Source organism: Ruditapes philippinarum, unplaced genomic scaffold (genome assembly GCF_026571515.1).
Source record: "Ruditapes philippinarum isolate M1 unplaced genomic scaffold, ASM2657151v2 ctg24192_1_1_1_1, whole genome shotgun sequence".
NCBI lineage: Eukaryota > Metazoa > Mollusca > Bivalvia > Venerida > Veneridae > Ruditapes > Ruditapes philippinarum.
In genome coordinates this window covers 1-16971 of record NW_026854759.1, presented here as the reverse complement: position 1 = coordinate 16971, position 16971 = coordinate 1, and the positions used below count along the sequence as shown (strand labels likewise).

At 32.5% G+C, this 16971-nt stretch overlaps 1 protein-coding gene across 1 annotated transcript; it reads right to left on the bottom strand.

Moving 5' to 3' along the window:
• Positions 1-3589: 3589 nt before the first annotated feature.
• On the bottom strand, positions 3590-12043 carry LOC132740943 (sushi, von Willebrand factor type A, EGF and pentraxin domain-containing protein 1-like). The gene is made up of 2 exons (XM_060729005.1): positions 11929-12043; positions 3590-4893 (listed from the first exon to the last, which is right to left on the bottom strand). The coding sequence occupies exons 1-2, from the start codon at positions 12041-12043 to the stop codon at positions 3590-3592; spliced, it is 1419 nt and encodes a 472-aa protein (XP_060584988.1).
• Between the last annotated feature and the right edge of the window lie 4928 nt (positions 12044-16971).

Here is a 16971-nt window from a genome sequence, read left to right as displayed (position 1 = left end):
CGGGGGGGTTGGGGAATGAACCAAACCCCTAGGAGAACAAACCATTTAAAGTATAAATATTTTTCTTTGCAATATCAAAAACCCCGAAAAAGTTTTAAAAAATTACCTTGCCCCCATAAAAAGTAGGGAAACTATCCGAAAGGGGACAGATACAAGCTTTCGCTGGGTTTTAAAAGTGGGAAATTTTTCCCCAAATTTTCTAGTCTAAATTTAAAACTTCCTGCATGCAAATTGTGCTGAAAAAGTGCCTAAAGGTAGACCCCCGGAAAAAGGACATCTGGAATTTCCTTTTTTATTCTGGAACGCATTATTTGTATACTTCACAGTTAAATACAGTTAATTACTGGTTAATAAAATATGATGACAATAATTTAAAAAAATCACTTTTAAGCTATTGCTGATTTAAAATTTACTTACATTAATATTTATTTTCACGAATACGCCATATATTCCCAACTTTATTTTCTTACAACAGCTAAACAATGGATGACCCCTGTCACTTGTTATGCAATTATCCAATAAACCATTTAGGTGTAACCTTCCCTTGCCTCTCTGGTCATAATGTATAATGCATTAGAAGTGCACATGATGTGCATTTCTAGTTAAGCTCTAGTGCAATAGAAATGTGCAAGGGTTGGGGGCTTATTGTGAACTCAACATTATTTATTTATTGCGTTCCTGTCATACGTTCTTGTTTAATTTGATTGCACACACAGTTGAACATTTACAGAGAAAATCACGCGAGCATCATCGTTCTTGCACATTTTTAATATGCGTGACCAAGGACACTATGTCAATTTACATTTTTTAAGATAAAATTGCTAAACTGAACAAAAAAAAATTAATAAAACTTCTGTATAAAAATTACTGTATAGTACGTTTAGTTCGATCAATCAAACAAAACTTCTATACAAAAGCAAATTTCATAAGATAGAAAAATCATGTTACAACTAATCTATGACAAAAATGGTTTTGGTCCCTGATCTTAATATGAAAATATATTTTTTTTTGTAAATTTTGTTTGGTCAACCTTAGAGAAAAAAGATGTTAAGAAATCCTGTTCAAGAATTCCCGTAAAAGACATTTTGTGAAAATATAAAAATTTACATTAAAAAAAATCATAGAAATCCTGTTCAAGAATTCATGTCTAAGTTATTTGTTTGGTCAACCGAACAAAAAATTACGATACAAAATCCTGTTTAAGAATTCCTGTGTAAGATATTTGTCCGGTGGCCCGAACAAAAAATACGATATAAAAATCCTGTATAAGACATTTGTGTCGGTCAATTGAAACAAAATTGCTTTGCAATGGAAAATTCCATCAGATCAAAAAGACATGTTACATCTAATGAAAATTCAAAAATTGACATTTTATACTTTTGACAGAACGAAAAAAAATCATAAAAGTCCTGTACAAGGATTCCTGTGTAAGATATTTATTCGGTCGACCTAATCAAAAAATTATGATAAAAAATCATGTTCAAGAATTCCTGTATTCATACTAAGTCAAGGGCAATAACTCTAATAAAACTGAAAAAATTCACATGCAATATCCCAGGTGCTTAGCTTCACAGTGATGTTGATCATTACGCCTCAACAAATGATTTAAAAAAAATATTAAGTTGGTTGATTCTAACTCAAGCACTCAAGGAATAAATAACACAACATAATGAAACGGTGTTTACAAAATCAAGGGCAATAACTATGACAAAAGATATAAATTAATTCACAAGCCAAATCCCAAGTGCCAAACTTCAAATGCTAAACAACATTTCTGTAAAGATTCACGACTCTAGGTTAAATACATTTTGAGCTATGCACGACAGAAGTTGAACATTGCAAATTTTTTGCTAATTGAAGGACAAACATTCTACAAATACTAAATAAATTAACACGAAAATACCCAGGTGCACAACTTCACATGTTGATCAACATTCCTGTAAAGTTTCATGCTGATTGACAACAGTCAAGGGACTAGTCAACAGATTAAATCCACAAGTATAACCCCAGGTGCAAAACTTTACTTGCTGATCAACATTCCTGTAAAGTTTCATGACTCTAGGTCAAATATTTCTTGAATTACTCGACACAAATTAGAAATTGCAAATTTTTACTAAGTCAAGGGCAATAACTCTACAAATTCTAAATATATGAAAATGAAATTACACATGAAAATACCAATGGAAATACCTTGAGTTACGTTCGACACAAATTGAAAATTGCAACTTTTTATTAAGTCAAGGACAACAACTCAAAATATACTACATATATCCACGGTGCACAACTACCTAATGTATTTTTTGTTCGATCGACCTAACAAATATCTTACACAAGAATTCTTAAACAGAATTTTTTTATCCTAATTATTTTTTTCGGTCGACCAAACAAATATCTTGAACAAGAATTCTTTGACAGGATATTTTATTTAATTATTTTGTTTAGTCGACCTTACAAATATCTAACAAATGAAATCTTTCAACAGAAAACAGATTTTTTAATCGAATTTTTTTTCGGTCAACTAAAAAAGCATATTACATAGGAATTCTTGCACAGTATTTTAATGATTTTTTTCGTTCGTTCAAAAAAATATTTTTTCAATCTTTATTGGATGTAACATCTAATGAAATTAGATTTAATGAAATTGTCCATTGTTAAGAATTTTCGTTTCAATTGACCGATAAAAATGCCTGATACAGGGTTTTTATATCGTATTTTTTTGTTCGGGCCACCAGACAAATATCTTATACAGGAATTCTTGAACAGGATTTTTATCGTAAGTTTTTGTTCAATTTGGACCCAATGACGGCTATAAAATAAGCCAAAAAAAATCCCTGATTATATATGTTTTCATCAGATCAGGGACCAAAAACATTTTTGTCATTTTTCTATCTCATGAAATATGCTTTTTGTATAGAAGTTTTGTTCGATTGATCAAACAAACCGTACTTAACAGTTATTTTGAAACAGAATTTTTATTGTTTTTGTATTTGTTCGGTTTAGCAATTATAACATTTTATAACACATTCTCTGTGAATGTGTATGCAGTCAAATTAAACAAGAACGTTTCTGTTAAGTTTCATGACTCTAGGTCAAATACTTTTTAAACTACGTACGACACAAGCTGAAAATTGCCAAATTTTACAAAGTCAAGGGCAATAACTCTACAAATACTAAATAAATCCACATAAAATACACAGGTACACATGCTAAGCAACATTCCTGTAAAGTTTCATGACTGTAGGTTAATTATTTTTACTATGTGCGACACTAAATAAGAACCTAAAGTTTCATGACTGTAGGTTAAATACTTTTTTTAGCTACGTGCGACACAAAGTAAAATAAGAACGACGGGTGGACGGACGGAAAAGGGTAAATCAAAATGCTCCCCTTTAAGTTGGGGCACAGTTGTAAATTTTAAACATTTGCTTACTGTCAATATTTCAGATCTTAGTTTTAATTTTTTCCTTAAATTTAAATATATTTTTCTACCATTGCTTATAGAATATATATTCCAACACAAAAAAGGGTCAGTGTCACATATAATAGACGCCTTTTCATGTTGATGATTCAAATCTGTTGTCGTTTTAATTTACAGGAAGTTTTCATTTAATCTAGTTGAAATTAATTTTGTCAAACGTATTAATGGGCACATGCTTTTTGGAGTAAAGTGATTCTTGCTTATAGATAAATCATAGCCAGAATTACCTTGATATGTTACCCTGTCGCCAATATTGAAAGTTGCAAGCGCTTGTGGATTGGAATAAATCGCGTGATTCACTCTAGGCGGACTGTTACATACAATACGATTACATATTGGTGGAGCTTGAGACCATTGTTTACTTCCTAAGCACAAAAGTGAAGCTTCTCCTTCCATAGTAAAGCCATTTTCACAGGAATATGTCACAGTATCTTGGAAAAAGAACGAGTTTCCCGTGTAGAACCCGTTGTCAACTGAAGGTGGTGCAGGACATTTAATTTTATTACAAACCGGCGATTGATTTTGCCACTTCCCAGTTTCGCGACATATTCTTTCCTCGGGTCCGTCTAATTCGTATCCAACATCACAAACATAACGAATAATGTTGTTTAACGTATAGTCCCTGCCTTTCCACTGTCCATTTTCTATGATTTCTGGTTTGCCACATGACACCGGTTTACACGCAGGAGCTGTGCCACTCCAGAATGTATCTGCCTGACATTGTCGTTGCTCATCCCCGCCAGTAAGTACATATCCTAGATCACATTTATAGCTAACGGTTTTTTTGTATGTCAATACGTCGCCTTCGAAATGCCCGTGCAGTATATCATCGGGCTGTCCGCATTGCACAGGAATGCATTCAGGTGCTGCAATACTCCAGTCTCCAAGTTCGAAACACTCCAAGACATCCGTGTGTGAAAGGTCATACCCTTGATCACAACTATAGCGTACCTGCGATAGGAATGTGTTTCCAGTTTTCTGATATTGACCATGTGGTATGTCGATTGGATCCCGGCACGTCACAACCACGCATTCCGGAAGATTGGCTTCCCATTTTGCTGTGGCGAGGCAGTTAACTTTACCTGTTGGGTTCTGACTGTTTCTTGAAAGTGTATATCCGAAAGTGCATTTATATTGTGCCGTAAAGGCAACAGGAAACTCTTCTAGTTTTGCATCATTTGGAAATATCCCATTTTCTATTTTCGGCGGGGGTCCACATTTCTGCGGATCACAAGTCGGGATACTCATGTCAAATGTTCCATCGTCTTGGCAATAGACAGATGTGTGTTCAGTGAAGAACTCATTTCCTTCTTTACACTCAAAAAATACGTCTGTGTCAGGAGCGTATTTGTTATCATCTGTAGGATTTGTCACGAGTGTGTTTTCTGACAGCCTCGGAATTTTGCACTTTATTTCTGGAAAACAAAACGATACGTATAGTTTGTATTTAAAATGTTTTAAGTCTTTTACATTTTTATAAGCATTTAGCACTATTCAAGGTCCTAATTAAAGAACAAGAGTCCGCCAAGCGAGCGATAAAAAACGCACGGAAGCACGAACATGTTGGATTGTACTGACGGAACTCTACATTTGTTTTAATAACGTAACAACGTTATATGGCCTTAAATAAAATAATATAGCATCAGATAACACTATAACATATTAGAATAATGCAAATGAATTCATAGAATTTTGATTGGCTTGCAAGCTTTGTATATTGTGCCATATATACCATGAAGCACGGAAACACACGAATAATAAAGTTTTCAGCATCGTAGACTGTTAACAACGCGGTCGCTAACAAAATAAAGTGGCCATCAAAGTATAAATTATCAGTGGACATTTCTATAAATATCGCTTACGTTACAATTCTTAAATAAGAGGGGGCAGTCTCTTTATATTTAGGTTGTTTTTATGTTCATATTCAAATTTTCTTCATTATAATTATTGGTAAAATCAACATGATAATAGTTAATCCTTGAGTGTAATATAAAACTAATTCAACCCAATTTTGACAGCGAAAGATTGAGCATAATGTCACTGTGTTGCGTTTTCTTCACTATGGCATATTTCTCTATTCAACAGTATTACTTTCTGAGAAGTTGTTGTAACCACATTGACGGCTTTTATACAGAATTTAAATTAATTTGTTTGCGTTATTTTATTTGATATTTAAAGAACTTGTTGACAACAATAAGATTTTGGCATTTTCTTATGGATTCATTATGCAGAATTATGACATATTGACATCATTCAAGCTATATAATCATGTAAATACCAATAGCAGCTTGTATAAGTAAAAACATACTACTACTGTAACGTCACAGCATAACATAAAATGCCGTGACGTAACAACATAATATAACACCACGATTTGCAATAAAAACGAGTTTTGCAAATTAAATTCATTGCAGAACTGGTTCTGGTGACAAAAGTCTGTCGCCACTGTCTCCAAATCAGTTTTGCAATAAAACCTAAGAGACTATTTTTTCGTTTTTCGTGAAAATATGGAATATATTTTCACGAGCCGGAACGGCGAGTGAAACATATAGAATTTTATCATATCAAGTGAAAATATATTCCATAATTCACGAAAAACGAAAAATTATTTTTTTTTATTTAATTTAACTTTCAGGAAAAAAGTTGTTTACAAATACACCTATATGCTATGCAGTTGAAAGTGTACAGCGCGTAGAAAGACATTGATTATTTAAAGGTGCGTGGCGCGGTTAGAATTCAATACACTATTTATCACTATTTATCAAAGTCAAAACTGTCTTGAAAAAACATAACCAGATAATTTCCGATGATGAAATGAATGAATATCTGTTGCAAAAGAAAAATATCTGAGAAAGAAGTCCCAAAAATAAAATACTAGTTTTGGCTCGGCCAACCTTCATATTTATTTTTCATATTTGTTTGACAAATATATTTGGCTGAAATAGCAGCTTATTCAAGGGTTGAATTAAATATTGTTATATAATTTTTTAATATAAGTAGTTCAATTCAAAAATATTATTCAACATTTGAGCCGCGTCATGACAAAAAACAACATAGTGCGTTTTGCGACCAGCATGCATCCGCGCAGTCTGATCAGGATCAATGCTGTTCGCTATCAATTTCTCTACTTGTAATATGGTTGGTAAGCGAACAGCATGTATCCTGATCAGAACGCGGATGCGCAGGCTGGTCTGGATCCATGCTGGTCGCAAACCCATTCTGTTGGTTTTGTCATGGCATGGCTCATTTGTTTCTATCCGAAAAAAAGTTCTACTCAGGTGCCCGTTTGTGCCTGAAATTATGCACGGAGGGGCACCTGATGTCTTCCTCCACCAGTAAGCTGGAACGTCGCGATATGACCTATACTGAGTCGATGTGACGTAAACACCAATAAAAAACTGTCCGAAAAAAAAACTCTACATATCTTTGCGTATAATATGTATAATTAGTGGTTTGAAAGAGTATCAGCTCATCTTTATTATCCTTAAACTAATGAAGTTTTGCAATACTTTTTGCCAACACAACTCGTTTGATGCTTACATGTTCGTGTTATGATTTTGAAACTAACAACTACTTTTCCAAAAAAATAAAAAGAAATGTTTACAATTTTAGTGCAAAACTCACCTCTGTTGCAATAAAAAGGGGAGAAATAAAGAATTTCCAAAAGAAATCGATATCGTGTCCAAAAACAGCAAAATTGTTGTGACAACTAAATCGGTTTCTGATTTCGAAACTTTTGGTAAACTACTTTTAAATTGATCTGTAAACCTAGCATGATTGTGTTAATTGACCTTTTTGATAACCGTGGGCTAAGTAGAGTTGCCGTTACGGTCAGATAATTCCTCTGGGAATAGTCAGCGTGAACTAATAAGAACAAAAAATTTAGTGATATTTTAATTTTCTTTATTATGATTAGCCGTTTAAGGTTGGAATCTTGAATGATTTGTTAGGAAATATTATGTTTCTTTATTTTATGTCTCCAAATTTTAAAAAATAAATTGTTTATATGAAAATCTACAATTGAAATTTCGTAGTTGGCATTTGCCATTAAATAGAGATATTTTCTGCGTAACTTGTGTGTTTTACTTTATTTATTTATTATTTATTTATTTTGCTCGGATATTCATAAATGGTGGCTATTTAATATGTTCTTAAAAAGGAATATTGTTTATGTTCGCTTCCGGTCATCAACGGTCACCATTTTCCGAAGACCTTTCCATATTGATCTATTTCTGTACAAAGACGATTATTTACCCCCCCCAAAAAAAATAAATATAAATGTTAAATCGTTAAATGACATATTTTTATCACTTAAAATTGTCCGCAGGGAACATTTTACTTGTTTATGTTTTTGATGCCGTCATTATAGAGCATGTCGGATAATTCCACTTTCCGGACATAAGAAATTCAATGAGCATGATGGGGAGAACGGAGATTTGCTAACAGCGCTTTTCAAATAATACTGTTAAAGTTAACCCCAGAAAACGAGGCTTTTAGCAATAAAAGTACCTGTGATGGAATTATTTAAATGTTATTCGGTCCAGTATTTTATGAATTACTTTAGAGATATTTACCCCGCTACATAGCTCGAGTTATTGTGTTATTCTTATAAATTATCGTGGGTTTTTTTCGTTTTCTTTATAAAGTGTACTTATATGCCGAATGGTTTTTTTTTTTATTAAAAATGATGGGACAGTTATACCAACTTAAAAAATAGAACAAAATGTATCCGTTCACAAATAGAATATCGCTTCCGAAGCCAATTCCCCAATTTCTTGTTGCAGGACCAATCATTCGTATCCGCTTTTCACATCTATGTAAGGACCCATTTCTCATTATGGTAAGCTCCTCGTCAGCCGTTTATGTAAGATCCCTCGGATGTCCCTGTACGGTAGTGTCAAACAAATATCTTTATTGATTGTACTTTATGTCTTATTAATAAGATGACACTATTTGTTTAATCGTATTATTTTATTTCTATTTCATTGATTTTTTTTTAATTTTGTTGTGTGTTGTTTTCTTTTGGAGTTATGATTCATGTGTGAACAATTAATTATTGAATTTATTAATAAACGATTAACAAATGAAGACGGTGTTTATGGCCATGTATGGTATTTTTGGTAAAAGTCATGTTTTTTCCGAATAAAAAAATTTTCGCTTACCGATGCCATTAACAAAATGGCGAAAGTATTATCGTAACCATTTACTGTTGCTAAGTAACCAGACCCTTTTTGCAAAATATTCAAACTATAGAATATAGCTTAATATCTATCGATTGAATTAAACTCCTGCACATATGGACATTACCCTCCATTCTCCGTATATACAAAGTTTGTCCTGCGACGTGGTCGTATCCTTTTTTACATCTTACGAGGGCTCTGATCGCGGTCAACCGTGTAGGTCTTGCCTGTATATCATATAGTTTCGGACAGGCTGTAAATTTATGCCGTAGTAAAGGCATTAAATTCAGTTCCGTAAATACTGTCTGATTTATCCTTTTTCAAAAATGTTGTTATTCGAAAATGGATGGTATAGGACTACTGTAAGTTTCCCATTTATTACTAGTTAATAATCAAATATGAACTCAGTCATCTCAACAATAATCATAACTTTTTAATTGTTCCTTATTGAATATTAGTGTGTGCTGTATATTTCTTTTACAACTAATAGTAATAGTGAAATGTTTATGTATTTTTATTTTAAGTGTTGGTCATAATTCAAATGCTGATTGCATGTTTATTAGAGGTACATCTTGTATACAACTGCATATTTCAGCAGTATTGGTGAATATAAACACTTACAGCTAAAATCAACATTCTTTAGTTTGATAGGTAATGATTACGCTTAAAACGCAACGCTAAACGCTTTGGTTTAACTACCGACACACAGCTTTAATACCCAACACAGCTTTAATACGGAACACAGTTCAATACGAACACGCTTTAATACAACACCACTTGTTAATACGATACGATTTCAGTGATTTATAGAGTTCTAACGTTTTTAGATCGAACATTATTTTTATGATAAAAGTATAGAGGTATTGTTACTATATGTCGACATTTTCGTTTGCCAGTTGCAAAAATCGGTCGTTATATTCTTTTACCTTTACAAATCGCAGGTGATCAGAGACGGGCTTATTGTTTGTCCCGGATATATCCGCCAGGCTTAGACGTACCCATTTCTGACGAAATTTATTGCGTAGTCATTCGAATATCTCTTAGGGACGATTTATCACAATGTTCAGTGAGTAATTTGGCAATAAATGCTTCGGGACTGGAACCGCACCTAATATCTTGGTTCTGTCATTGATTGTCACCTTTATAAGAAAACATTCTTTTGAAAGTGTTTACTTTTTGTTAATTTAATCAAAGAACTACAGATAGGGTGGCTGTCTCACAAATAGTCCGTGAAGTAATAATTTTTCAAACAATTGATATTAGTCTCATTACGCAAAAAATGAAAAATGTATTACGCTTATATCTGTCTGTAAAAATTGTATTGAATTTTGACATTCCTTACATTCTTACTTACACACTTCTGTAATTTGTTTGCAAGAAATTCAGTTAGAGTATGCGCATTGTAACGGTAATCTTCTTCTGAAAATAGCACAAATTTTCTTAGCATTCATAGTTCGCGTTTCTGCTTCACGGTTATACAATGGTGATGACAGCCAGTGTCATGGTTGCGCATAGTTCTATGAAATTAGGCTTAACGTTAGGTCATTGCACACTCAGTTAATTTTTAGATATGTCATTCCTCATCATTTAGCCAGTATAGTCTTGTCAACACACTTGTTTTTAATATGCCAAGGTTGCGCCACAATAGGTATTTAGAAAATATCGATTTCATGACATGCTTGTTAATTATTAATTATTAAAGGGGTTTTTTCAGTTTCTTTTTCTGCGGTTGACAGTTTAAGAATAGTTATACATTAAAAGTGAAATATATTTACTTTGTGCAAGTTTATGCTGCATAAGTTGCACTGTTTTATGCAATTGGAAGATGACTTCTTTAGCGACGTTGACTTGCAATTTAAAATGCAAAGTGTAGATTTCAATTTGATAAAATACAATAGTATCGTTATTGTTTAAATGGAGCTAGAATCTAAAAAAGAGCATTTATAAGCTTCGTTCAATCCTTTTATTTTTATTGGTTGTATCTGTAGATCTGTATTTTACTGCGAATTTGTAGTGCAATGTGGAAAAATGTTTGACTATTAATTATTTAATGATTTTATTTATGATGATCTGCTGCTGTGCTTTTTGTGGGGTATTAGTTTCTTGGAGTTGAGAGATGATTGTTAGTGGAGTTGTTAAAATTTGCTTTAAGACTGTTGATAGTATTAATTGTGAGCATATATTTTTAATTGATTTTATAATATGCTTTCATTATTGATCTATTTAAAAGATAAGGTTCTAATGTTGGACTATTCAGCGAAGAGTGTTTTAGGCGATTTCTGTTTAAACAATATTTTGTAACAAAAGGCCAAGCCTTTTTAATGAACTTTGAACCGTGAATGAAATTTTGCTGAATCGACCGATTATTCTAATCTGACGACTGACGAAATGCTGATATGTTTGCTTTTGTCGCAGTGACAATATTAGAAGTTCTTCCTTTCTGATATGAACATTTTAAAATCTTTCAGCTGTAAAAGATTTCTTCGCTGTTCTTTTTAAGAGCAAATTGTTCGGATTATTCTTTGGTTTCGGCAGATTATTTTGGAACTGGCAACACTTCAGTTGATATTAATGGACTGACAATGCCATTCTAAATGTTTATTTGCCGTAACAGAACAGCTTATTTATATGATACTTCATCAATTAACAGACGTATATACCGAACTTAACATGTTATTACTAGCTGTTGAGTTTCAGTGCATTATTTCAAGCACGAGCAATTAGCCGATTGTAAAACTTCTTAAGACTATGGAGGAGTATTATGTTGTTCCACAAATTGAATTCATTTTTTTTAATAGAATGTAAAATATTAATTTATGTCTTGTTAACCTGATCAATATCTCTAGGCATGTTCTTCAATTGTTTTTCAAAAGTCAGTATTTCAATGTTAAAATATTTTTTTATGTTGACTAGTACTACGTGACGTCATTTCAAAATGACAGCGCCCATATGACGTCCTTTACGGGTTTGCTAATTGTGTGAATGTACTCGGAATTATAAAAATTTGATTAATTATTTATTACCGTTCATATCTAATTGATTATCTGAAAAATGAGAACGAAGTGGTTTCAAAAGGAAATTTCAAGTAACTTGGTTTAATTAATCCCAATTAAAAATCATTTGATGAATACAGTAACAATATAGTTAATAAGACCCTGCGCATTTGAAAGACAAGACGAGGGCAGTAATTGCGAGCAAGCGTTCCCGATTAAAAAGTGGGAAAATATTTTGCAATGTTCCGTGATATTAATTAAAAAAAAATCATAATACCTTTGATGTTTGTCCATTCGACAGCCTTCTGCCACTCTGGTCCATTTGGAATTCCGTTGTAGGTTTCCATTGACCTCGATTGACTCCCAATGAGCAGACATGATGCCAGTTTCATGTGTTTCTGCTTGCGTTCGTGTTCTTTTTTCACATTCGCAATAACGCAACCTTGAAACAATGATATGAAAACGTTTTTGGTATCAGGTAGTCTTATAGCATTTAAAAATCGGGAAATTTTGTGTTACGTGCAATCATCAGTTTTCGGAAAAGCATGAAAACAATTACAAAAAAAGAAATAGTTGAAGTGAGATTGGTTTTTGTGTTATTCTGACATGAAAGTGAAAATTCTCCGCCGTCTCCCAGCACCGACTTTGCCGCCCGTCTCTCCGCGCGTCTGGAAAATTTAATACTCAACTGGCAGTTGACCAGCGCCTTGTTAATTGTTTATTCACTGTGAAATGGGTTTATATTGACAAGTGTCGATTTTAAATATAAGTAATATTTGACAATGAACTTTTCCTCTTTTTCAATTCTTGGTAAATGTGTAAATATTGTCTCTTCTGAAGTACGAAACCCGTCTATATTTCTTTTTGATTTCTTTACCCGTCATAGTCGTCAGGGTGAACATTGTTGTCGCCATCGTATTTGCATAGGGAATGGTGTGCCTGGTTTTGTGGGTCTTTTTTCTCAAAGAGCGTAGTTGCAGACGTAAGTTTGTTTCTTCACACTGCGTGTTAGATGGTGACGTGACCGTGCGGAAACAAGTTGGGAAGTTGTATCCCCCCGGACCTGTAACAATTTTTCTTCTGGTTGGCAATCTTTACATTACTTTTTTAACCCCCCCATTTAGTAATGTTGCCCGTTTTTCTTTGTTATTGTTTTAATGTTGTTGTTTATTTTTTTGCAAATAAGGGAAGATTTAAATGATGTAATTTGCTTTTTTGAAGTTACAAAAAATTCTAACAACTATTATTTTTCTTTTTCGTATGTAAAGTGTTCCCGGTATTAAAGAGATATCTGAACTTTTCACATTAAACTTTCCTAGATATGGTCTGTATGGTTGTAGTTTATTTATAAGTTTTCTTCCACAGTTCGAATAGCATTTCAAATTGGTTTTAGCTAATTGTTGTTGTCTTAGGATTTTAGGATAAACTGATACTCATGAGTAACGATGTGCGATTACAAAACAGATGGTTGTAGAACAAATCTTGTGTCGCAGTTTTTCGTTGGACCAGTGACATTTTAACTTACCAATCAAATCTCGCTTAGTCCGTATGGCAGGATTGCCTCGCTTTCGTCGTGTTAGTACGCTTCTTATGTTTAAAACGTATTTACATGCAGCTCATTTATAAACAGAACAATTCATACCGAATATTTCCAACATAGAGATGATACTCATCTATACAAAGATGCCAGTTTTGTTTGTTGTGTTGTGGCATAGTTAAGACTTGATAATAATTAGAACCATATTTGAAAAGATAATAAGTTTTAATTTCATCATATGATAGTTACTGTCGAGGAACATTTGTATATTTTGAATAATTGACACTAAATAATTGAATTATTATGATTAATGAATTTTTTTTTATAACAAATATCAATCAATATATATTTTCAAGGGTATTTATCATTTCATTTCAAAATTTGCAAAGTTAAGTTGATTTTAAAAAGTGCTATTTGGGGGTATCTGCGTATATTAGCCATGTATATATCTAAGAGCACTGAAGCCACAATGTTCTTTTAAAATTGAGACGAAATGATTTTGATTTATATATGCTGTGAACTATTACCTGTATAAGATACTTTCCTTATGAATTAAGAGGATTGCAAGATATCAAGGGCTATAACTTAACCACGTGACAATTATTAAATGTTACGAAAGTTTATCTATTTTAAAAAGATATCTGACCTAAACAGAGACTTACATATCTCAGTACGAAGAAGAATGATTTAATGTTCTACCAAAACAAGAATTTAAAGTTAATTCTACATTTTAGCATATTGTAACCAATATACATACTGTGCTCTTTTGCCAATTGATTAGGTTAATCTCAAATAACATTATATTATTTTTCTTGTGACTAGTACATATATGGCTAAAGGAACCTTTGGGTTTAATGTCAGTAAACATCATGCACACTCAATTTTTCCAATATCATTAATGGAATATAGTGATCACTGATTAAAATGGCGTTTCATAATTTGTGAAATAAATTGACTCATGACTTAAAACTTGCAGTCAATCCTTAATTGCCCGTCTTCTGACAAAGTCCTAGCACGAATCATATGTCAATCTACATGCTCTCCCTTGATTCCCTCGGCACTTTACCTCATTCGGACCATATCGTAATTGTGCCCGCCATTTGAACACGGCCGTGACTCGCATTCGTTAATATTAATTCAACATAGAATAACATTAGCTCAACATTGCAAATAGATGCTAGTATTTTTCAGATTTTGTTAAAATTTGAAATATGACAATGTATAAGGAAGCAAAAATTGCTTTATATAGTTTACGTTGTTTTACGATCAGGATAAAGATAATAAATGCTCCCTTAATGGAAACGGCGTTAATCATTATTCAGGTACAATACCTTGTTATTCCATATTATATTAGAATCTTTTGAATATTCTTGAATTTAATCGCCATTAACCCCAAGTGCCCGTTGGTGAAATGGGAAGTTAAAAACATATTTTGAACAGAGATACAGAAATGTTCATCTTCATTTCAACCTAAAACTATATACGAATGAAATCTTTAGCTATTTCTATTAATTTCATTATCATCAGTTTCTTTCCCAAAAAAGGATAACGAACTTTCCAATAAATTCATGTTCACCTTTTGACTTTTGACCTGAATGGCGGATTAATCATATCAGTCTGTAGTTGATATAAATGAAGACTTTTTTCCAAAACACGTTATACAAGTCATTGTGCCTTACTTTAAGTTTTATGATATTATTCAGGCCACAGTGATCTCGACCTTGTCACGGCATGGGTGTGGCGTAAAACTAATAAAGTGCCAGCTACGTAAAAAATTGAAATTCTAGCAAATCGTTTGATATTTATGATTTATGTTATATACCCAAACTTGCCTTTGGACTTTCACCTGAAATATGGTTTGATTGCAACCACATCAAGATGTTCACATGATAAAGTATTCTCTTTGTTTATGTTGTTCTATTTGATGTAATGACCTAAACGAAACTAATTTAAGTGAACAAACGCCCAGCGCAGTTTTTAATGACAAAAAAATGTTTAGACAAATAATTAATGGGAGTGTTAATTAATTTTTATCTTCAAACGTGTGGCACTGCCGAGAATCGCTGTGTTATCATACGTGCCGCATTTCACCGTGAACACGATACGTCGTCAATATCTGCCTCAATTTCTTTCCTAGAAATTATCAGATAAATCGTCAACAATGTTCACGTAGTATTCGTATTTTATCTCTCCATGGCATTTTAGCTGTGCAATGCACAAGATATCAATTTCTTTTTTAGGAGTGGTAAGAATTAAATATTTATTCTATATTTCTTCTTATATTTATTTACATGATAATATGGATCGCAAAACTTTTATTAATTTATTTTATAATGTTACAGCTACATAAACACATGTGAATGAGTCTACTGTACAACCCGGATTGGCACGTGCATTGTTTAGTCTGACAGATCTGTTGCACGTGCACGTTTTGCAAGGGTAAATCCTGTTGGATTGTTTTCTACAGTGCACACTATGGATAAAAAATACTGTAGAAGGTAAAAACTATTAAATTGTTATTACTTTTGAAAAATGTGTCTTTTTAAATTCTTTCACTGATGTTATGCTTATTTACATTCCTATGTGTATTTTTGATAACCTCATTGAAGTTTGTCTTTTTGTTGTTTTGTTTGTTTTGGTTCCGAGGTAGTTTACCAAGATAACTTTAGCGTTGACTTAATGCCAGAGTTAGAAAAACAAAGATTTGATATTTAGAGTATTATATTTTTTATGTTTTGTTTTCCAAATGTTTTTATGTCTTTAAAATGGACTTTCATGTGTTTCGACATTATTAAAGATATTATATATAGTATTATATATATATAATATTATTATAGCTTATATATAGTTATATTATCATTATATATTTATATATTTAGATAAAATGTATTTTTGTCGTTCATTTATTTGATTCTTTTATTTAATTTTTTTTGATAGTCTTCTTAAGCTACTATGTCACCATTTGCGACTAAAGTATTAAAAAACCCATTCACACAACTTAGGATGCAGAACGAACCTTTATTCGACTTGTAAAATTTCGTCTACATTTCAATCAAAATATATTTAAATAACAAGTAAAAAATTGTGGGAAATGTTGATTTGTCCGGCGAAAAAAAGAAAATACAAAAAAACAGTTATAAGTAAATGTTAGGTATTCCACTGCATTGAGGTATTACAGGTGAATTGTTGTAAAAGGTTTTTAGTATTGTTAATGTAATTGTACCAGAGGCTGTTATGTAGTAGGCAGAATTAATTTAGTCTTCTTGTGTACTGCACTCTTGAGCTGAGATCTCCAATATGAAGATCTTATTTGATTCTCAAAGGCTTTTGGTTTGTCTGGACGATTAGTTATGAAAGTACAAAGGCATACCTGAAAATAATGCACGGTAGGTGTGTGCGCATCTCTCAATGAGATTTATCACCTATAGTTTCACGTTGTCTCTACACTGTTTGAATAAGTCGGACAAAAGTTTGAATACAAGGGCAATAACTCAGAAATTATAAAGGTATCTTCTTGCCGCAAAACATTCTCCTCCAATAGATCCATCACAATAAGTTTTATGCGTTGAAATCTCAACCTTTGAGTTTTGCTCCACAGTGTTGAATTAGTATGAAGTACAAGGCAGTTACCTCAAAACTATGAAGGTTGGTCTATCATCCTTTTTTCACACACTCTGATAGTCAGTTTAACTATGAAGTTTCATGTTGTATTTCCATGGCTGTTTGAGTTATAGTGAACCCTCTACTTTTTGAGATAAGCTCTGGACAAAAGTATGAAAATAC